Source organism: Macaca nemestrina, chromosome 14 (assembly GCF_043159975.1).
Source record: "Macaca nemestrina isolate mMacNem1 chromosome 14, mMacNem.hap1, whole genome shotgun sequence".
Taxonomy (NCBI): domain Eukaryota; kingdom Metazoa; phylum Chordata; class Mammalia; order Primates; family Cercopithecidae; genus Macaca; species Macaca nemestrina.
Window position 1 is genome coordinate 73,621,725 of NC_092138.1, and position 23,036 is coordinate 73,644,760.

At 32.3% G+C, this 23,036-nt stretch overlaps 1 protein-coding gene across 2 annotated transcripts; it reads left to right on the forward strand.

The window, feature by feature from the left end:
• The first annotated feature begins 665 nt into the window (after window positions 1–665).
• Window positions 666–22,336, forward strand: LOC105480997 (cylicin 2). 2 transcript variants are annotated; one of them, XM_071078093.1, is made up of 7 exons: window positions 666–770; window positions 7,858–7,898; window positions 9,436–9,557; window positions 10,999–11,155; window positions 11,273–12,716; window positions 18,041–18,156; window positions 22,173–22,336. In XM_071078093.1, the coding sequence occupies exons 1-5, from the start codon at window positions 754–756 to the stop codon at window positions 12,061–12,063; spliced, it is 1,128 nt and encodes a 375-aa protein (XP_070934194.1). In that variant the 5' UTR covers window positions 666–753; the 3' UTR covers window positions 12,064–12,716; window positions 18,041–18,156; window positions 22,173–22,336. The 2 variants fall into 2 exon arrangements, with proteins under 2 accessions (XP_070934194.1, XP_011738538.2); XM_011740236.3 differs by lacking the exon at window positions 18,041–18,156.
• Window positions 22,337–23,036: the final 700 nt, after the last annotated feature.

The following is a 23,036-nucleotide window of genomic DNA, read 5'->3' on the forward strand; positions in this document are numbered from 1 at the left end:
ATGGAAGGCTCCCATCCCAGCTCCAGTGCCTCTATAATTTATCATTGTGTAAGATTGGTTAGAAACTTTCAGTCAAACTACTAATATTTTTGTAGTTTATCTTTTATAGTAGCTGATATTTAACAAAATTATTTCTTTAAGACAAAAAATAGTGAAGACGTTTTAAAAAGAGCTAAACAAGAGCAACATGTTTAAATGCCCCTCTATATAGTACTAGTATTCGTTTACTAATGGGGTAAGATCGTGAGTTTAATAAAAATGTACTATCTCAGATATATCAATATGTTTATAAGTTTAAAAAAGCATATAGCTTTGTTTAAAATATTTTGTGTATGAGCAAACAATAAGTTTAAAATGAGAGAAAGACATGTAAAGTTTTGCAAATGATATAACAAAAGTTACAGGAATGAAACGGAATTCAGGACTGCAGCTGATTCTCACAGATAAATGTTTAGACTTACCTTTTTTCCCTATCAGTCAATAAGTTACAACTACATGAAAAAAAATAAAACAAATATTTTATTAAAGTGTAAAATCAATTGATTACTTTTAAAACCCCAGCTAGATTTAGTCAGTAATAATAAGTGAAAGTAAATATTAATCTTGGAATTTTAGAGAACATAAAACACAGGTGTCTCCTTTTGTTTTACCCCTTTAATTCCAAGTGCTCTTGGCTTCTTTATGATGTCACCTTTCAACATCACCAGTCTGAACTTACAATACTTAAGTCCTGGCAAGTCATAGGTGGGGAAAATGTCTCTCCCAAGATTGTAAGTCACATTTTATGTTTTAAAATAACTGAAATACTCGTTAGCTTTACATTTAATTTATTCAGTGTGAAGAGATGTTAATTATATTATTATTGTGCCATTCATAAGCAAAAGATAATGTGTTTAAGCAGACAAAGATTCTCAAGCGACATAAGAGATTTTTTTTTTTTAATTTAAGATATCGTTAGTGCATGCATTTCAGTAAAATAGATACCTGGCTTTGAATAAGTCTTTTTTGTTTGTTTTTTTACTGTTAGTCTTACTTGATTTTTTGGTCACATTGCATTTTGGGTGATATAAAATAAAATAATTCATGATTTTCAGTCAGGGAACCCCTTGGAAATTTCTGTGAATAATTTTTGTGTATGTAATAGTGACTGAGGAATGTGACTGAATTTTAGAGGAGGCATATATCACAGTATTAAACTTTAGTAAAAATGGGACAGCTCTATCCAAATACGACCAGCTGAATACTAATTGTATCCCTCTTACAAAATATTGAATATGTGAAAGTATTTTGTAATGTAAAGCAGATAATCCAGACATGAGAAGTAAATTATATGACAGTAGCTTACTTACGCTTAATTTATTCTGTGTCAAAATAAGGTAGGTAAAGAACACATTTCAATTCTGTAAACCTTTTTACAGAGGACATGTAACAAAGGTGAAGGAATGGAGTTTTGCAATATAAAGTATGGGTGGGCCTTCATTTAGCAGTATTGTTAAAGGAAAGATAAAACATGAATTTTGAAAATAAATTGGCTTTCTATAGATGCTGGTGCCTACTTTGTATAAAACAATCATTAAAGTATAATTTTTGGTAAAGGTTTAAATGCATTTGTCATGATTACTTTAGAAGCTGAGTAACTTGATGCCTACTATGCAGTAATCCGTGTTCACCTAATATGGCAGAATTACACTATATTTTAATTACTTTAAAATATACACTGTATTTTAATTACTTTAAAATATATAAGCACTGTAAAATGTCTATGCTATTATTGTTATCATGAGCATCAAATAGCTTTCGGAGAACTTGACCACAATGGTTAAAAACCTCTTTTTGGTCTTATGGCTATTTTTTATCCTGTTATTCTAGTGTAATCCCAAAATATTCTTGTTTCTGTAGGAGGAAACTGATAGAATTCATAATCAAATGGCATCACCATTAACCACAAAAGCACACATAAAAAATCTTAATAACAAATTAGCATGTTTCTTTGGGTTCAAGTGACAGCTCCCAATTCATTTAACACACAAAATTTAAGATGCAGAAAATTAATTTTCAGCTCCATTTGTCTTTTCACTAAATTCTTCTAAGAATGGCAGAGCCTTAGTTTTGGACTTAACATTTCTGTGCCTATGGCTATCAACTTGTATCTGATAAAGAAAATTTTTCTGTTTGAAATCAGTTTTTCCCTTCCCACTTATTCCTTCCTTTGCTCTATCCATACCTGAGCTACACCATTTAACAGTTTCATCTCTTCTAGCCTTGGCCTCAAATTTAGGTTGTGTTAGTCAACTCAGCCCGTTTCTAAAGTTGAATAGAACTAAGATTTCTGAAACAAGTAGGAGAGGATATCACAAATATTTGATGTGAGATAGGGTATCTAAAAATATGAACAGTTAAAATTCCAATATTAACTTCCTGATCTCATATCTAATGCGTATTTTACATTTTTCTCTCTATTGAGTAGCATTACTAAACTCATCTCTTCCTATCCGGGTCTAGAGATTCACCTTGATGTAGAGAAGGGTTTATCAATCTTGGCACTACTCACATTGTAGTCTAGAACACTTTTTGTTGGAATAGAGGATTAGAGGGTCCTGGGGGTAGGGGAGATCCAGCATTCTGTCCATAGTAAGATACATTATAATATGTTTACCAGTATCCTTGGTCTCTACCAACTAGATGCCAGTATCATCACACACACATACAGACAGACAACTGTGACAACTAAAATGTCTTCAGATATTGCAAAATGTTCTCTGGGTGAGGAGTTCAAATAAACCCATGCTAAGAAATACTGCTTCAGAAAATGCTAGAGAATGATAGAGAATTTTACTACACACAGAGCCATTCCTCAGCAAGACAATAATCCTGGGGCAGTTGACCTTGCCTTTACACAGAGACTCCTCTAGCAAATACAAGAGTGGCTCAGGCTGCAGTCAGTTCCTAGAAAGCTTTCTACCATGTCTTTTTTGGTCTCCTTTTGCCTGCAGCTGATGCAGATTCCAAAAATCTAGTCTACTGGCAAGATATCTGGCAATATGCATACAAACAGGAGGTCTATGAACAACTCACATGTAACTGGGGGAGATATAACATTTAAATACTTTGACTTTGAATCCACTATGCATTTTAAAAACACATCTAAGCAGAGATACAGTTACAGGCAAGAGTAAAGATGGGTGTATTTTGTATTTAGATTAAAATGTAATTCAGACTAAAAGGAAAAATACTCAGAAAAATAAACTTGGTTAAATGTTTACCCCTTTAAGGATCTAGAACTAGATGTACCATATGACCCAGCCATCCCATTACTGGGTATATACCCAAAGGATTATAAATTATGCTGCTATAAAGACACATGCACACGTATGTTTATTGCAGCACTATTCACAATAGCAAAGACTTGGAATCAACCCAAATGTCCATCAGTGACAGACTGGATTAAGAAAATGTGGCACATATACACCATGGAATACTATGCAGCCATAAAAAAGGATGAGTTTGAGTCCTTTGTAGGGACTTGGATGCAGCTGGAATCCATCATTCTTAGCAAACTATCACAAGAACAGAAAACCAAACACCGCATGTTCTCACTCATAGGTGGGAACTGAACAATGAGATCACTCGGACTCAGGAAGGGGAACATCACACACCGGGGCCTATCATGGGGAGGGGGGAGGGGGGAGGGATTGCATTGGGAGTTATACCTGATGTAAATGACGAGTTGATGGGTGCAGCACACCAACAAGGCACAAGTATACATATGTAACAAACCTGCACGTTATGCACATGTACCCTACAACTTAAAGTATAATAATAATAAATAAATTTAAAAAAAAAAACCCTTTTTTATACTGATAGAACAGAAATAGATTTTTCTCTTAAGAAATAAAGTCCCCCATGTCTCTTGCATCTCTACTTTTTATTTAAGAAAACTTAATCCTAGTTTTCTAAGTTGCAAATACATTATATTCTACATGGTTGACAATGGGAAACCTTCTTTACCTCAGAACACGCAGTTACTGAAAATGATTTTGAAGCGACTGAATATATAAGCTTGAAATGAAGGTGGAATTTTAGTTTCTACATTCCATTTAATCTTGGTAAATATGAGGCACTAATTACTCTGTTTCCTTGTGTACATCCAGACACTTTAATTTAAGCATTAGTCCTATTAAACAACAGCAATAACCTTTTGACTTAATAATCACATTTTTCCCTCTTCGTAGGTTAAGTCATTAAATTAGATCTTAGGGATTTAATTTAAAATTGTGAAAATACATTTACATTCATATAACATATCTCAAAATAAAAAATAAAGTAAGGGATACACTAACAGTTTATTTTTTAATATGACAGTCTGTTGGGGTTTTTCAATAAGAATGTCAAAAATTGAATGCAAATGCACCCTGACCTAGATAATTACTTGACTATACCAGAGACGGAAGGAAAGAGATGCTCTCACCAGCACAGCCAGACTTAAAGAAAGAGTGGGAAAATGCTATCAAATCCAGAAGATCAAATTGCTCTAATTGCTTATCACACACATTTACATAGTGAGTAGGGGCAAGAGTATTTGGTTTATTGCTGTTTTGGTTCTTATAAATGAATCTCACTAAAAATGCAAGAGGTTAAAATTTATTGAACTGTCACTAATTCTAAACTCATAAACACTAAGAAATATATAGAAAACGTTGATCACACAAAAAAGATACATTATGACGGATTCCAGTCAATCCAACTTGCTTTTCTCCAACCAATGGCCGTCCAGTACCACATAGCGTCTTGCTAATTTTTGAAATGAATAAAATAAAATTGTACTGTGTATGTGCTGGTATTTCTGGACTTTTTCTTTCAATATAATATTTCTTTGTATTCATTAAAGTTTCCATATTGCACATATAAGTAATTGATCCCTTTAGATTGCTGAGAAGTATTCCATTACATTTATATAGCACACTTAGTTTATCCATTCCTTCATTGATGGACACCTTTTAGTTTGAGGGTATTGTGAATAAAATTGCTATGAACATTTTTGTCTATGTCTTTCTGTGGACTTTTACTTTTGTTTTCCTCCTTTTCTTTATTTCCTAGAGGAAAAGTTTTAGTTCACTTATGCAGCTTTTATATGTATTTTAATAACTTGTTGCTGTATAATTTGCTTTTGTGTTATTTCAAGTTTTAATTAATTTTCCTGAATTTTATCTAATTTTCCTGGTATATAGAAATATACTTCATTTAAACTATTTATCATATAATCATTAAACAAGTATAATTCATTAAACTCTGTATCATATAAACTTATTACATTTGATTGGCAGCTTTAACAATGATTATTATAGATGCCACTGGATATCATATTTACCCAATTGTGTCCCCTAAAATTAAAGACAATTTCACTTCTTCCTTTTCAATTTTAGTGCTTTCATTATTTTATGAAACAAAATACAATCTGGATTTAAATGAATATATATAGTAGCTTTATCTTTGCCTTATTTTTGATTTTTAAGGAAAGACAGTCAATATTCCTCCATTAAGTTTGATTTTAAAAATAGGCATTATCTAGATGTATTCTATCTATCTGTGGACTATGTTCTCTACTGCTAGTTTTCTCAGAATTTTAAATTATGAATGCATATAACTACTTTCTTTCAAAAATTATTCTGCACATACTGAAATGATCAGGTGATTTTTTTTTTTTTTTTTTTTTACTTATTTTGTCAATTGGAATGATTGCATTGGTTGATTTTAGGTTAAACCGACCTCATATTCTGGAAAGTAAACCAGATGATCATGATGTATTAGCAATTTTATATGTTTGTCAGTATGATTTTTTAAATTTTAAGAAATTATGTGCCCATATTAATGAGGGATATTCATCTGTAATATGCATTTTTAGTATTGACCTCAAAAGGATTTGGGTTATTTATATTAGCCTCAAAAATGAGTTGGAACATACTTAGTCCTCCTCTACTTCTTTTCTTATACTATTTTCCTAGTTTCAATGGAGAGATTTAAAACATTGATTTTGGCCGGGCGCGGTGGCTCAAGCCTGTAATCCCAGCACTTTGGGAGGCCGAGACGGGCGGATCACGAGGTCAGGAGATCGAGACCATCCTAGCGAACACGGTGAAACCCCGTCTCTACTAAAAAATACAAAAAAAAAAAAAAAAAACTAGCCAGGCGAGGTGGCGGGCGCCTGTAGTCCCAGCTACTCCGGAGGCTGAGGCAGGAGAATGGTGTAAACCCGGGAGGCGGAGCTTGCAGTGAGCTGAGATCCGGCCACTGCACTCCAGCCTGGGCGACAGAGCCAGACTCCATCTCAAAAAAAAAATAAAATAAATAAAATAAAACATTGATTTTAAACATTTTTTATAATATATTAAAACTGTAAGTTATTATCTATGAACTTTTAAGCAGTATTCTATAATTTTCATATATTATCTTATTGTTAAGTTGCTTCTTTTTAAATAGGTTTTCATTGTGGTCCTTATGGACCACTGATTCTTTAAAAGGAGCTGTTTATTTTTCAAATGTTTATATATTTTCTAGATAATTTTATTATTGATTTCAAATTCAATTGCTGAGTGATTAAAGAATATGTCCTAGAAATTAAAGAAGAAATTAACAGATCATTTTAATGTACTGTTTTGAAAATCTCAGTTTTAGAAATGTTTCATGAACTTGAAATCTTTCCTCTTTGAGAGCTTTTGGAATAATGCAGTTAGTTCATAATCATCGTTGGACATCAACATTTCTTCAGTAGTATATAAATGTACTTTGACTGGATCTGAATTTAGAGATTCAGATATGGTGGGGCAAGTAATTTAGTTGCATGTACTCAGTTTAAGATGATAGGCTAGATAACTTATTGGTGAAAACATATTAAATATTATTCAGCTAATACAAAATTTTATAGCATGAAAAAATGTGCCACGTTTTATGCTGCTAGCTTCATTCTTTAGTCAAGGTATCAAAACACTGCTTTTCTGTGCGTAAACCTTAGGTTTTACACACTGTCAAATAAACACCACATGTGTTTGTGTATGAGCACATAAGCCTCAAACTCACTCATGACCAACCATGGCTCTGTATCCAAAATATAATGAAACAATGTAAAGTAATATTTCTCTAATAGATCTTAGGATTTGTCTTCATCACTAATAAATAAAAATTGGATTGTAAAACACTCCTTCATGGGAACAACCATGTTTAGCTAGTAATAAAACAAATGGGAACCTATAAATGGAAAACAATTTGCAATATGGTTTTTTTCAGATTTTCCTTTAAAAGTAATGAAATTCCTTATGCACACTGACATATACACATGTACACACAAATTCATGGGTGCACACATATGCCATTTAATAATTTGGATTTGGTGAAGTTTTGAGAATATTTTGAGGATATGCTTTTACGTAAGCATAGGGTTTACAAAGTGATACCTTTTTTCAAATTCAATTGCAAGAGAATTTGGAGCATGAACTGGGAAAAATAATTCAACTGTGTTTTTGTATTTTTTTTTAAATGTATATTTTCAGATGTGCAATTTGTTTACACACACACACATATATAAACAAAGTGTACATCTGAAAATATACACACATATATTTGTGATCCATATGTGTATATATAGTTTGTTTGACCAACCATTATTTAGTACTGTTGTAGTTTGAAAACACATTTGCTTATCTCTATTATCTTGGAGATGAAGTAATCTTATATAACAAAAGATATCTGAGATTGTAAAATAGTTCTCTAGTTGTTGGTTGCAAGTACTGAAGTATATTAATGACAATTTAAAACAGTGATTTTATATAAATTAACTAAAACCTTTCTTTTTTATTTTAATAGCCAAAGAGTAAACTTTGGGCCATATGATAATTACATTCCAGGTAAGAAAGCATTCAATATGTATTGCAAAACATGTGTGCTTAATTTTATGGTATTATCCTCCATTCAAAGTGATGAAGCAAACATTGCCATGAAATGAAATTGATAATTACCTTTCTTACAGGCACAGTGAACACCTTTTACATATATTTTGCTTTGTTTTGAATCCAAAGAAGTTTAAGTAAATATGTTCAGTATATGAAAGCCGGAAATAGTTACATGTTAGAATTCATACAATCAGATAATCTTACAGTTGAAAAGCAATGTAGAAATTGGATAAATAACTTCTTGTTATTTAGAAATTTCCTATAAGTCAGGAATTTCTTCTACAACATTCCTGATAGATTATATCCAGCTTATAATTGGCCCCAAATTTCATTACTAGACAAGACAAAGGCATTTGATTTTGAATAACTTCAAATATCAAGTACTTTCCCCTCAGATACTGAGTTTAAATATAATTTTCTTCTGTACATTTTTCCCATTGATCCGATTTTCTTTAGAAAACTCATAGAAATGTCTATTATTTCCACACATTAATGCTGCATGTATCTAAATACAATGATGAAATCTCTCCTTGGTCTCATTGGTAAATTAAATATCTTTAATCATTTCTATTATAGTTTCCAGATTACTTCACCCACCCAGTCACCATTCTGTAGACTTTTTGTCAATTTCCATTACAAAATATGTTACCTATAAAATGTCATTCTTGGGTGTATAGAATTTACTCTTTTTTTTTTTTTTTTTTTTTTTTTTTCTGGACACGGAGTCTTGCTCTGTCGCCCAGGCTGGAGCACAGTGGCGTGATCTCGGGTCACTGCAAGCTCCGCCTCCCAGGTTCATGCCATTCTCCTGACTCAGCCTCCCTAGTAGTTTGGGACTACAGGCGCACGCCACCACGCAGCTAATTTTTTGTATTTTTAGTGGAGATGGGGTTTCACCGTGTTAGCCAGGATGGTCTCGGTCTCCTGACCTCGTGATCCGCCCGCCTCAACCTCCCAACGTGCTGGGATTACAGTTGTGAGCCACCATGCCCGGCCGCATTTACTCCTGTACTTTGGAAAATTATTACTAATTAAGGAGATCTTAAGCCTTAGCACTTAGATTAAATCATATATTTACTGAATATTTATGCCGCCATTGTGCTAAGTACTGTGGGAGCTACAGAAGCAGTTAACTTATTTTCTGTTATTAATAAAATTGTATGCTAACGAAAAGCATAAAGCAAATACCTGGACTGGAAGAGACAGATTTAAAAGGAAGCAGTAAAACTGAATCTTTCCATTTATATTATAGCTATGTTAGTTTTGCAATGACTACCTAGCACAGTTATCTGTGAAACTGCTCAAAATAGAAAAATCAATGTTTATTTCCTCATATTGATAACAGAAAATTGCAAACATTACCAAACAAATGAAGTCATAATTTGAATCACTTGTTTATTCATTTACATGATATATGTTGCACGTAATGCCATTTCAGCTCTGATGAAATTCTATTCACTCCAAAATGTGTGTTTTGTCTTCCTTATTTTAGTCAGTGAATTAAGCAAAAAATCATGGAATCAGCAACACTTTGCCCTGTTATTTCCCAAACCACAACGGCCAGGAACCAAAAGGAGATCAAAACCTTCTCAAATACGGGACAATACGGTTCCTGTAAGCATTGGAAAGATTATATAATTATCGGTAATAAGTAATAACTTAGCAATAATTATAACCACAGTAAGTAATTATAATTAGTCTTAAGTAATCACTGAGTAGTAAGCTTGTGAAATCGTGTATAGTTGTATATGTTATAGTTCAAAGCTGACCAACAAGTTTCTGCAATGATGGGAATATTTATCTCTGAGTCCAATGAGGCTGTTAAATACTTGAAATGAGGCTAGTTCAACTAAGGAATTGAATTTTACATTTAAATCACATTGAATTAAAGTAAATTCACATGTGGCTATGAAATGCCCTATTGAACAGCACAGTTAGAGGTGATTCAACATCTACCACTTAAAGAAAGTAGATATGTTTTATTTGCATTTTACTGTATACAGTTGCCCCCTTTATTTCACATTAACTATTTTTTCAGCAACCCCATATTATAAAAATTGTTTCCAAGAAGAACAAAAATATGGAGTTCCTGATATTAGAGTTAGTATGAACATTCAGGAAATGTTCTACAGCTGGAGAAACCCCTCATTTGAGTCATGAGATTACATTATACCTTTAATGCTTCCTCAGTTACATAATATGGAATTCAGGATTCAGAGTATTGGAAAATAAATATTTCCCAATGTTTCTGGAGTCAACATGGGATTTGCATATGTTCAAAGAAAAGTTTTCACAAAATAAATGTATCATTAACTTGCTTATTTTTAAAAACGTAACCCATTAATTGTGAACAAAGTTCTTGTTCATTTTTTCCTGAGTTTATTTTTTTCCCATTTTTGTTAATATTGGTACAAAGATTAGCTATTTTTGCCATTGAGTTTTGTACATATTTAATTCAAAGCTGAAAACAAAATGCACAATTTCTCTCAAATTAACATTCTCTGTTATAGAGTTCATTATTTCAGTTACCAATCTGATGATACTCAATTCGTGTCTGCCAAGCAATAGGAGTTTCAGGCTTTTATCTTCATCCATGAGTAGCATTCTAAATTCCAGAGACTCTGAAAATAAAAACAGACTAACATATGTCTCAACCTGAAACTATTAGATATTAGAGAATAGTTTCTGATATACCTGGAAATAGAAGGTGGGCAAGATATTCCAAGAATTCTCAAGAACATAGAGTTTAAAAAGCCTCCTATGATTGTGAAGATACACCATGAGTCTACCAATTAGAACCTAAAATCCTGAGGGAACTATGAAGATCCTATAATCTGAAAGTAAGCTCCAAATGAGGCATGATTATTCACTAGTTTAAAAAAGGGATGAAAATTTTTAAAAAAATAAAATAAAGGATGAAATCTCAAACTTCCCCATTTTTTAACAAAAGCTAAAATCTTTTTACGGTTGAAGTTAAAATATATTTGGGATATGCTAATAAAAACTGTGTTATTCACCCACAAGTTGTTCATCATTATTGTAACCAATCTTTCAGATAATTGATGAAGAACAATTTAGAGGAGGTCATAGACAACCATTATGGATGTACCGTTCTTTAATGAGAATTTCTGAGAGACCATCCGTTTATTTAGCTGCCAGGAGGCAGCCTCTCAAACCAACTCATGCTGCCAAGGTGGATTCTAAAGCCGCAGGTGGAGAGAACTTACTGTTTTTGTATTATCTCTGTAATTTTCTGATTAGGTTTCTATTAGAATTTTATCAAGTTTGGATTTTCTCATTTTAAGAAATATTTAAATATTTTTCCCCAGAGATTGGTAAAAAAGGTGAAGACAAGACAACACAGAAGGGCACAACAGATTCAGAATCAGAATTAAAACAAGGAAAAAAAGATTCAAAGGAAGGCAAGGATGAAGAGAAAGGAAAAGATGAAAAGCTAGTTGCAAAGAAAGATAGCAAAAAGGGTAAAAAGGCTGCAGAGAAGGGCAAAGACTCAGCTACAGAATCTGAAGATGAAAAAGGAGGTGCAAAGAAAGATGACAAAAAAGATAAAAAGGATTCAAAGAAAGGCAAAGACTCAGCAACAGAATCTGAAGATGAAAAAGGAGGTGCAAAGAAAGATAGCACAAAAGATAAAAAGGATTCAAAGAAAGGCAAAGACTCAGCAACAGAATCTGAAGATGAAAAAGGAGGTACAAAGAAAGATAGCAAAAAAGGCAAAAAGGATTCAAAGAAGGGCAAGGATTCAGGCACAGAATTAGAAGCTGTAAAAGCAGATGAAAAAAAGGATGAGGACGGAAAAAAAGATGCAAACAAAGGTGATGAATCAAAGGAGGCCAAGAAGGATTCCAAGAAAGATGCAAAGGAGAGTAAAAAAGGTAAGAAAGATAAGAAGCCCAGTAGTACGGACAGTGACTCAAAGGATGATGTCAAGAAAGAGTCTAAGAAGAATGCCAAGAAAGATGCCAAGAAAGTTACTGACAAAGAATCTGCTGAGTCAAAGAAGGATGAAAAGAAAGATGCAAAGAAGGATGCAAAGAAAGATGAAAAGAAGGATGCAAAGAAGGATGCAAAGAAGGATGCAAAGAAGAAGGGCAAGTAGAACTTGGATTAGAATTCACACTGCAAGAATAATTCAAAAGCATATCTGACGAAACAATAGTGGTAGTCTGCAACTGAATTTGTGAGAAAACAAGAGGGTTCAAAGAATTAAATAATTTTTAAAAGGTAGTAAAGAAGAATACAAAGGAGAACTCAGAAGAGATTTATAAAAATGTATAAGAAAGATGTCAAGAAAAATTAAGGGGGGATCCATTGAAAGACTTGAAGAATATATATACTCAAATTTGGGGATATGAAGGATTCAATGAATGATCTCTAGAAAGATTTAAATAATATTCAGATAAGGATGTTGAAGATAATGACATTAAATCTATGAAGACACACACACAGTTTAATGAAGGCTTAAAAAATCCAAGGAGACAGATGTTGTATCTATAAATTTAAAATAATCTCAAGCTGCATCCACAGATTTAAAGAAATATAGGAGCCATGAAATGAAGTTAAACAGCTTATAGAAAGTCTGCTCTCAAGTAAATGTAGCATTCCTTTGGAAAAAAAAAAAAAAGTAAAAGAAAAGAAAAAAAATGTATTACCGCCTGATGAGCCTACATCTTTCTTCCTGAAGTTTAAACAACCACAATCATGTTTATGGTTCTTGGATGTCCCACTTCCAACCCAAAAGAAACACACTTGGTAAGTCAGTTTTCTTTTATTTTAAGCCAGATTGAAATAATTCTTGTCTTTTTCATTTTTGTGCGTACATAGGAGACGTAATAATAATTGAACCAAATTATAACTAGATAAGAGGAATAAGTTCAAAAGATCTATTGTACAGCATGGTGACTATAGTTAATGACAATATATCGTATTCTTGAAAAATGCTAAGAGAACGAACGTTGTGCTTTCATTGCATAAATGATAACCATGTGAGATGATGCTTATGTCAATTAGCAAGATTTCAGGATTCCACAATGTATACACGCTTCATGACATCATTTTGTACATGGTAAATATGCTTTTACTGATCAAATTAAAATAAACAAATTTGAAATAATAAAAATCAAACCAATGTAAAGGTTCAAATTGACACTATTCTTATATTATCTCTGTAGTTTTCTGATTACATTTCTTTTAGAATTTTATGAAGTTTGGACTTTCTCATTTTAAGAAATATTCGAAAAACATGGAGAGACAACCAAATAAATAAAGCTTTAAAAAGTGTCCATGGGAAGGTTAAGGAAGTCTCTCATTAGAGAGAGGTTACTAGCTTATGATAGATGATATTATTACCAATTAAGCATCCAAAGTTTTAAAACAGAAAATAGCAACCAATTTATTTTGACTGAAAGAAGGATGAAAATCAAAATTGTCTATTACTGACAAGAACAAATTTAAATGAGGCATATGAAAGAGCTACTTGATAAATGGCTAAATACTTCACAAAACTAAATTAACCAGAATTTAACAGAGTGTAACAGAGTAAGAATATATACATAATATTTATTTAGATGTAGAAACAATTAACTTGCTGTCTTTAAAACTATATTATTAAACTCTGTTGTGACCCGTAAGTCCTATTGATTTGAGGAAAAATAAAAAGCAATGTTAAGCAAAATACAATATCCTTGAACTTCTCAATTAATGACAATTCATTTATTCTGATTTAACATTTTCTTAAATACACTCAATGTTGTTGCAGAACTTGCTAAATGATTTTCTCTTCTCTTTATTCTTCCTGACATAAACTATGGATGCAACATAAAGCTTCTCTTGGACATTAAAGAAAGGGTCTCCTATTATCTATGTTCTCAAGAGCTAGCTTCCAAGGAACAATAAGGAATAATTGCTTTTCTTTAACATTCAGCATTAGGTCTTGTCCCTCTTGCATCAACTACTAAGAGTCAGTGGTTATTGTAACTCATGGTCTGCCAGGTGATCACGCCTTGTAAGCCTGGGTCAGCTATAATGGCATAGAGCTTCAAATCCTGGCCCTTTGTTCCCTCCCCCTCCCTCAAGGAACCTGCTCATCATCTTCCTCTGCTTATAGTAAAATTATGTGTTCAGATTGCTGAACTTTTCTGGAAATGTTACCATCTTTCTGAGGATTTAGGAAATCATTTCAAATCCTCTTTTTCCTCTATAAAAAGGCCCTTAAGATTATTTTCACCAATAGGATTCAAAAGTCGGGTTTTAGATTGAAATGTAATGTAAAATGACAGAAAAATTGAGCTTCTACTTTTAATATCCTACTGAGGTACACCATCACCGAAAACTTTCATGTAGTTAAATTTAATAGCAGTGTCCTTTTATTCTAGTACCTCTTCATTTACATCTACGTTGTTTTCTCAGTTATTCCAATAAAAAATAAAAATGAAAAAAAATGACTTTATATACCATTCTTATGCTGTTGAATCTTATATTTAAACCTAGTATTTACTTATTTACTCAGCTCCATATTCCCATATCCAAATACTTAATTAAGGCATCTAATTGACCAGCTTCCAGGTATCTCAAAATCAACAAATCCCAAAGAGAACAGTTGACATCCCTCCACCAATACCTCTTTCTCCCCAAGTTCTAGCCAATCCATTAAATGACACTGGTATCCAGTCTGTAGCTTAATCCAAAATCAGTGAGTCATCCCTAATTACTCTTTTTTCTTCACCCTGCCTACTAGTAGTAAGTCCTATTCTGTCTACCTACAAAATACTTGAATTGGTATAATTCATTACATTTCTACCACCTCTGCACACTAAAAGTCCAATCAACCGTTATCTCTTACTTGAAAACTCCAAAGCCCTCTACGTGAAGGGGAAGCCCCTGCTTCATATCTCTCCACAACGTCATATCCCATTATCCATATAGAAACCATCATGTTTCTCCCTTGGTCAAAGCTTTCTAGTGTGCTGATGCCGCACTTACCATCAATTTTTCTTTTGCTCTGGCTTATAAATCCATTAATGATCAGTCTGCTGACTATTTGTCTGCCCTCATGTGACAACACTATTCCTTTTGTCTACCAGGCACTTGTTGAACTGGATTTTTAAAAATATTTTACCACATGTAACCTTACAATATAAAGCCTTTACACTTGTTCCTTCTCCGTAAAATGCAATTCTCCTAGAACATCGCATTGACTCCTTGAAAATAGTAATTCTCAGCTTACATTTCATATTTCCAGATATTTTTAATAGACTAATTTATTTTTTGACACAGTGTCTCTCTCTGTTGCCCAGGCTGAGGTACATTGGTGTGATCATGGCTCATTGCAGCCTCAACCTCCCCAGGTTCAGGTGATTCTCTCACCTCAGCCTCCCCAGTAGCTGGGACTACAAGAGCTCTTCACCACATCCAGATAATTTTTGTATTTTGTAGAGATGGGTTTTTTCCATGTTGCCCAGGCTGATCTCCAATTCCTGGGCTCAAGCAATCCACCTGCCTCAGCCTCCCCAAGTGCTTGGATTAGAGGGGTGGTACTATCAAAGACTGGGTGTTAATAATTACATCATGGAGAATGGGGTAATCACCTCTTCAAACATTTATCCTTTGTGTTAAAAACAATACAAATATACTCTTATAGTTATTTTTAAATGTACAATTAAGTTATTGCTGACTATAGTCACTCCAATGTGCTATCAAATAGTAGGTCTTATTCACTTTTTTCTAATTTTTGTGCATTAACTATTCTAATCTCTCCTTCAATTTCCCACTACCTTTTCCAGACTCTGATAACCATCCTTCTACCCTCTACCTCCATGAGTTTGTTTAATTTTTAGATACAACAAATGAGAGAGACATGAAATGTTTATCCACATCTTTGCTAACACTTTTATCTTTGTGGTAATAGCCAATTTATATATATATATATATATATATATATATAACTTATATATACATACATATATGTATACACATACATATAGGTATATACACACATACATATATGTATACACATTCAATTTATTACATTATACATGTATATGTGTATATATATACATGTCAATATAGCAAAATAGAAGATAACATTTAAAATAACCTATATCATTTTCAGTGGCATCAAAAATATGCAATCATTTTATTATCACTAATTGATGTCTACTTATTCCAACTTATTTTCATGAGAAATCAATGCAATTAATCTTAAACAAATAAGAATTACTGAAAAAGGGCACAGAAGTTATAAGTCATATACGAAGTTGGTTATGTAGCAAGTGAAAAGTCTTATACAAGATTACTTTATAATCAAGAAAATGCTTATAAAAGCAGTGGCAAAATTCAAAATTATTGCATAATTATAATCATATTCAAGTTATCTCACAAATGCTTAATCCACAAAATATTTTTTAAGTTAAAATCACAGCAGCAGCAAAAATGACTATTATTTATTTACTACTATTTGCTAAACAGTTTCCTCATATTATCACTTAATTCCCACAACAATCCTAATACATCTCCATTTAACTGAAACTCAGAAAGTTTAAGTAACAATAAATTTGCACAGATCGTGCAAAATTAGAATTTGAAGCTGAATGAATCTCATATGATACCAACGTTTAGACTGTGGTTATGTAGTGTAATTGTGGATTTGGGAGAATTTTTCTTTAGCACCACAGGTTCAGTTTCTTCATATCCTATGTATCTTTATTTGCAAAAATGTATAGTTACATTAAAATTACATAAAATTATATTATTTTTTAAAGATCTACTACAGAATTTGAGAAGGTAGTTGTTCTATTCATAATTGCTCACCATCAGCCTCTCCTGCTACTACTGTTTCTACTCTCTATACACTTTGTGTCTGCTCAGTAAGTATTGCACATTGCTTAGTAATTTACATTAGTTGTATTTGCAGGAATGTGCTGTATTGAACAAATATGGAAATTAAAAATATGCATTAGAATCCTAGATCAAGCATTATGTCATAATAAAAAGGGACTAAGAAGCAGGATGTAAAACATTAAACTCAAAGAAAAATGGAAGAATACTAGTGTACACCTAAGAATATTGATTCTAGAAACCATTAGAAAAAATAATAACTAGATATAAGATTATCTACTAATGATTAGTAATGTTCTCTAACCCCTCCAACATAAGGACTTCCTTGGTATATATGCATTGAGAGAGTGACAGTTAACACTGAAACATATGTATGTATGAATACATACATGCATGTACACACATACAAATAAAAGACTGCATTTTTGTTATTTTATTTATTATTTTTGCACCAAGAGGACAATATGCATTGTTCTCCATTATTTTCTTTTGTGAATTAAGCTGTTTGAGTATTTTTTCTCCCTTCTGTTTGCTTAACTTTTAGAATAACTTTAAAACATAGGTTTCTCAAGTACTAGGGGACATGAAATCGTTATATTTCATAAAAAATGTTTTATATCTAACATTGTCACATAGCTTTGATGGCTAAGTAACTTATTGAATTTTGGTACTTTAGGTTGAGGAACTTAAGCTATTTCTATAGAAAAGGTAACAGTCATTCTGCAATGGTACTTGAAACCTGATGAAACCACATGAGTGACAAAAATGGGGTCCAAGTGAAGCTAAACGATTTTGAAAAATGGGGGAGGGAGGGATGGCTAAGAGGATAAGGCACTATAATACAATTTCAAAATGGCTTAATTTTGCAAGAGATGGCAAAATCCAAAACCATTGCTCTGTGGGTTTATATAGTAAAGTTTTCTAAAGTTTATTCATGAAATAAACAGAAAAGTTTGCCTCCAGAGAAAAAGGTATTAGTCTAAGGGTCATAAACATTCTAAACTTATATGCAAGTGCTATAGTGATTTGCATTATTTTTTATACAAAGTTTGGCCTATTTAAAAAGTGAGAGTCCAGGAAAAATATAAAAGGAATTTTTAAAATGACATTATTCCATTCTCTTTGCAACATATATCTTTGTCAAATCACAAAGTAATAACTTACTAATACTTAGATCATAGATCATTCCCCCCGCCCCCCGGGTCCTTTTTTTTTTTTTTTTTTTTTTTTTTTTTCTCTAGTCTCGCTCTGTTGCCCTGGCTGGAATGCAGTGGCATGATCTCAGGCTTACTGCAACCTCCATCTTCAGGTTCAAGTGATTCTCCTGCCTCAGCCTCTCTGGTAGCTGGGATTACAGGTATGCATCACCACATCCAGCTAATTTGTTATTTGTTTCATTTTTGTTCTGTTTTTTAGAGAGGTGGTTTCACCATGTTGGCCAGGCTGTTCTGAAATCTCTGCCCTCAAGTGATCTGCCCACCTCGGCCTCCCAAAGTGCTGGGATTACAGGCATGAGCCACTGTGCCCTGCAGCTAATGCAGGCAAATATATGAGGCAAATATATACAACCCCTGGTCTCCTTTCAGTCATTTAGTATTTTTATATGGTGTTCCTTCAGTTCTATTTTTTAACCATTGGATCAATACCTCGTTAGTAGATATACCAGATGAAATAATTCTGGTGTTTTGAACATACTGAATATGGTCTCTGAAGACACCCAATAATTTCTAAGGGAGCATAGTTCCATTTTAAGCCTCGTATATAGTTTATGACAGTTTTTATAGTTTTTCTTTTTTAAATGATTCCAATGTAAGTTCTTCCCTTAGCATAATCTGAGCCCTAATCCATAATAAAATAAAATTGCTTGTGTAAATAAAGTAAAATATGAATAAAAGTCTTGTGGAAAGTATCCAGTGATAATATCTAAATAATGATTGAGTTTTCTTATCAGGCTGAACTATTTGGCAAACATAGAAACCTACTCCAGGCATTAAATATATTCAATAATCAATTTTATAGTTATTAACGTTATTATACATGCTAATTTCTTATAGTTTCTCAATTATTGGATACAAAATAAAATAGCTGCCATAGTCATCACATTTGCAGTTTTATGGTAGGCAAAATCAAATATTTTCAGGGTATGTACAGAGAGGATATGTGAGTAACAAATCACTGTATGGTTCAGTTTGGCACTGGGATAAAAAAAGTTAAATTTATATAAAAACCATAAACTTTGAAAGTACATTTCTGTTGATTGGAAAAAAAAAGGTAAGGGTATGATTCTATTGATAGCAAGATTGAGAACCAGAAATACACTTAAAAACTAATTACATATATAAATATGCAAAATATATATAATATCTAATATATAAATATATAAAATATATAAATACATAAATATAAATAAATATAAATATATAGTTAACATAATATATATTAAATTTAATGTATAGTTAATATAATTTAATATATTTAATATACAAATATGTTTAATATATATAATATACATATTAAAATATATATTGTGTATATTATATAATATATAAAAATATATTATATATATATAAAATATATATTATATTTAAAATAAGACTCCTTCAATCAATTTTAACATAAATCATCTTTAAAGAATTTCTCTTGAGTGTTCCTTGGAATCTCTACTTGACCAGCACTCCACCTTTCAGAGTAGCTAATTTTTGTCTATGACTAATATTGCCTTTTAGAAAGTATCTTTTAGGAAATTTTGCCTTTTAGAAAATGTCTTTCTTACATCTAGTTATAAACTCTGCCAATGTATCATCTAACCTACTAGTTTCATATCTTATTTTGTCACCAGAATACAAATATCTATTCCACTATTCCACTCTAAATACCTCTGTAACCAGATAAGATGGAAAGACAGAAACTAATCTCATCTGCTAATTCCCATTAAGGCTCAGATCTGGAAATTATATAAATACCTAATTATATATATATAATATATAATTATACATACATACATATATGTGAATATATGGATCAATTATCTATATGGATTTTGAGAGATAATTGGTAATTCATAGTATCAATTATATATAATATAAAAATAGATAATAATCTATCTATATAGATTTAGATAGATAGTTGATATTACTATCTCTACATATACACATATATGTGTCAGATATAGGTATAGACAGAATTTTTCTATCTGGTATATTTAAAAATGAGTTATTTTCTAATTGTTAAAAAACAGTCCTGATGGAGCATAATATACATCAGATATGGACACCTAATTGGGAACAACTTAAATAAAAGGTGATAAATTATTGGGTAAACAGAGTGGCCTAAATAAGATTCAGGGAAAGCAGCAGTCACTGGCCACAAAAGTTCAGCGCAATGGTCAAGGAATAAGCTATGGGGCAGTTTTTTTCTCTATCACATTGCCATGGAAGATCTATGCCTGCTACTCTTTCTAGACAGAAGAATAAGATAGGATTTTAATACATTATAATTTCAGTAGTTGTCATATGTATATGTGTGTGCACAAGTCATTTATCCCATCATTGTTCTGTTTCTGCTATTTACTACCACTAAAGCATTTTATATTCTAGTATAGGATTTTTTTGTGAGGGGAGCCACTATTTTTTAATCTCTATAAGTTACCTGTTAATTTCAGGTTGTTGTTGTACCTGGTCATTAATCATTGTTTATAAATAGAGACAAGAAAGGAAAGTTAAAATTTCATATGCATTCAGGTAATTTAGAAGGAAAGACAACTTCCTCTTAGGAAAAGATATTTTGTCTTAGGTAAAGCAACTTAATGGCATAAGGGATGGCTGAACATGAAAGATAAGGTCCCAGTGCATCGCACATATGGAAGTTTACATTAGAAAAACATAATTCGTCTACATAAGACATAGCTTTTTGTTTTTGAAAGGGAAGGAAAATAGCTGGCATTTCTTGCTGGAGAAAGTTATCACAAGTGGAAAGGTTACCCTAGAAATAAAAGATATAAGAAAACCAAAACTTTACCTTTATGTGTAATAGACATCTAATTTTAGAACAATGATGTTTAGCATGTAATTTAAAGGGTTTTTTTTTTTTTCATGTTGTTTTCATCTGCTGTCCCATACCTGCAATCAGTAAAAGTCATTTGAGTGAGTGGCTTTGCTTTGATGAAACTTAAGGTGAAGAAATGGGGAGTTAATTGGGCTAAGCATGATAATAAAGAGGAAAATGGAATTTCAAAAGGGGGTTTAAGGTGGGTGGCATTTGTGAAAAAAGCTTAAAAATGAAAATTATTAGAATATATCCTAGTAACATCCAATTTTCCCTAAATTCAAAAAAATTTACAAAGTTGGAAAATATTAAAGTTCATTCGATTATGGTTTAAATTTCCCTATTTAAACAAAGTAAAGGGCATTTACAGAATGTTGAAAGTTTGAAACTTTATGGACTTATTTATTTCATAAAGGGGTCTTTAACTTGCACACAAATTAGAGTTTTAATCAATTGATCCTAATTTGGTTTACTCAGTAAATTGATCTGAAATAAAGTACGGTTTTCAATTATGTTTAGTACGTTCCACTCATCTCTTCAGAAACTTCTGTTTCATTTCCTCCATTTATACAAACCTACATGTTAATATATTCACAATATATATATTTTCCTAAACCCAGAACAAATGAATATCAGTTGGACCCTCTGTAACTTTTCCTAGATATAGTTGGTAACTTTTTCTTAGAATGTATGCATTAGGGGTAGATTGGTTTGCTAGCACTGCCATAATAAACCAAAGACGGGGTAGTTTAAATAATAAGCTATTTTCTCACTGTTCTGGAAGGCTGAAAGTCCAAAATCAAGATATTGGCAGGGCTGATTTCTTCTCAAGCCTCTCTTCTTGGCCTCTATATAGCTATGTTTTCCCTTTGTCTTCACATGGTCTTTCCTCTGTGTGGATCTGTGTCCTAATCTCTTGTAAGATCAGTCATGTTGCATTAGGGCCCATCTTAATGACCTCATTTAACCTTAATTACTTCTTTAAAGGCCTTGTCTACCCAGTCACATTCTGTGGTGCTGGAAGTTAAGACTTCAACATGTAAATTTCAGGGGAGACAATTTATCCCATAACAAAAGCATATGAGATCAGTTTTTTAGTTTTAATCACTCAGAAACCTAAGGTTCTGAAGTAATATCTTCAGTTGAGGAAGTTGTACTCATGTTTTCGTAGAAACTCTTAACTTGTTTAAACAATGAAGAAAACTTTATGACATAATTGAAGTCCATGTATTTTCAAAACTTCCGTATTTGGCAGATGCCCTTTACTTTATCACTGCCTCTGGGAGAAGCTTTAGCATCTCATTTGACTCTGTGTTGATTGTGTTCCAGGACTACCATGAAGATGGATTGGACATTACACCACACTGGAAACGTGAAACATCTCCTTCAGTTGGTGATCTTCCTGTCATGAAAGTTGCTTGACAGATCTACTTATGAATTGAACACATTGAACACCTGGTGAAATTATCAATTAAAAACATCTACTCACCATAGTTATTTGTGTCTAAGTTTCTGTGAGTTATGACCTAAGTCACAGTCATCTACACATGATTGTCAATGGCACTGGTTTTGCTAAATTATTAAAAGAGTTTTTGTTATAATTATTTAATTTTCCTATGGTTCTACCTGGACCTGGTCGTCAGTTCAATATGGAAGGTATGGAAGGAATCTGTTCTTTACCACACAATTTCTTTGTCAGAACTAGTAGGTTCTGTCATTATAAAGCTGGGTTAAAGAGCATACCACACTCAGGCTTGCTCAAAGTTTGCAATCATGTGTATGACATTATTCCCTGATTTCAACACTTTTCATTTTATGTTTTTCTATTTTTGTAATTTGGGTTGGTTCTTATATAGATTTGAAATTTTTCACTTACTGTAAGCTACCATTCCCAGAATTCCCTCTTTACAAGACTGATTTCTGCTTGGATTATCTAAAGATTCTACAAACACTAGAATTCAGGCCCCTAGTTCCTAATTTTTCCCACTATATCATATCTCTCCTTGACAGTTTGTAGTTTAGCAAGTCAGTTTTATGAACATGTAGCCCTTTTGAGCTAACACAAAACCATCATCAGGCAACACAATTCTTGTTAAGAAAGAAAACTAAAACCTATATTAATTTATTAATATCAAGCCATTAAAATTTCTTCTTAAAGGATCACTTTTGAGTTTTAAATATTCTTCAAAGCAA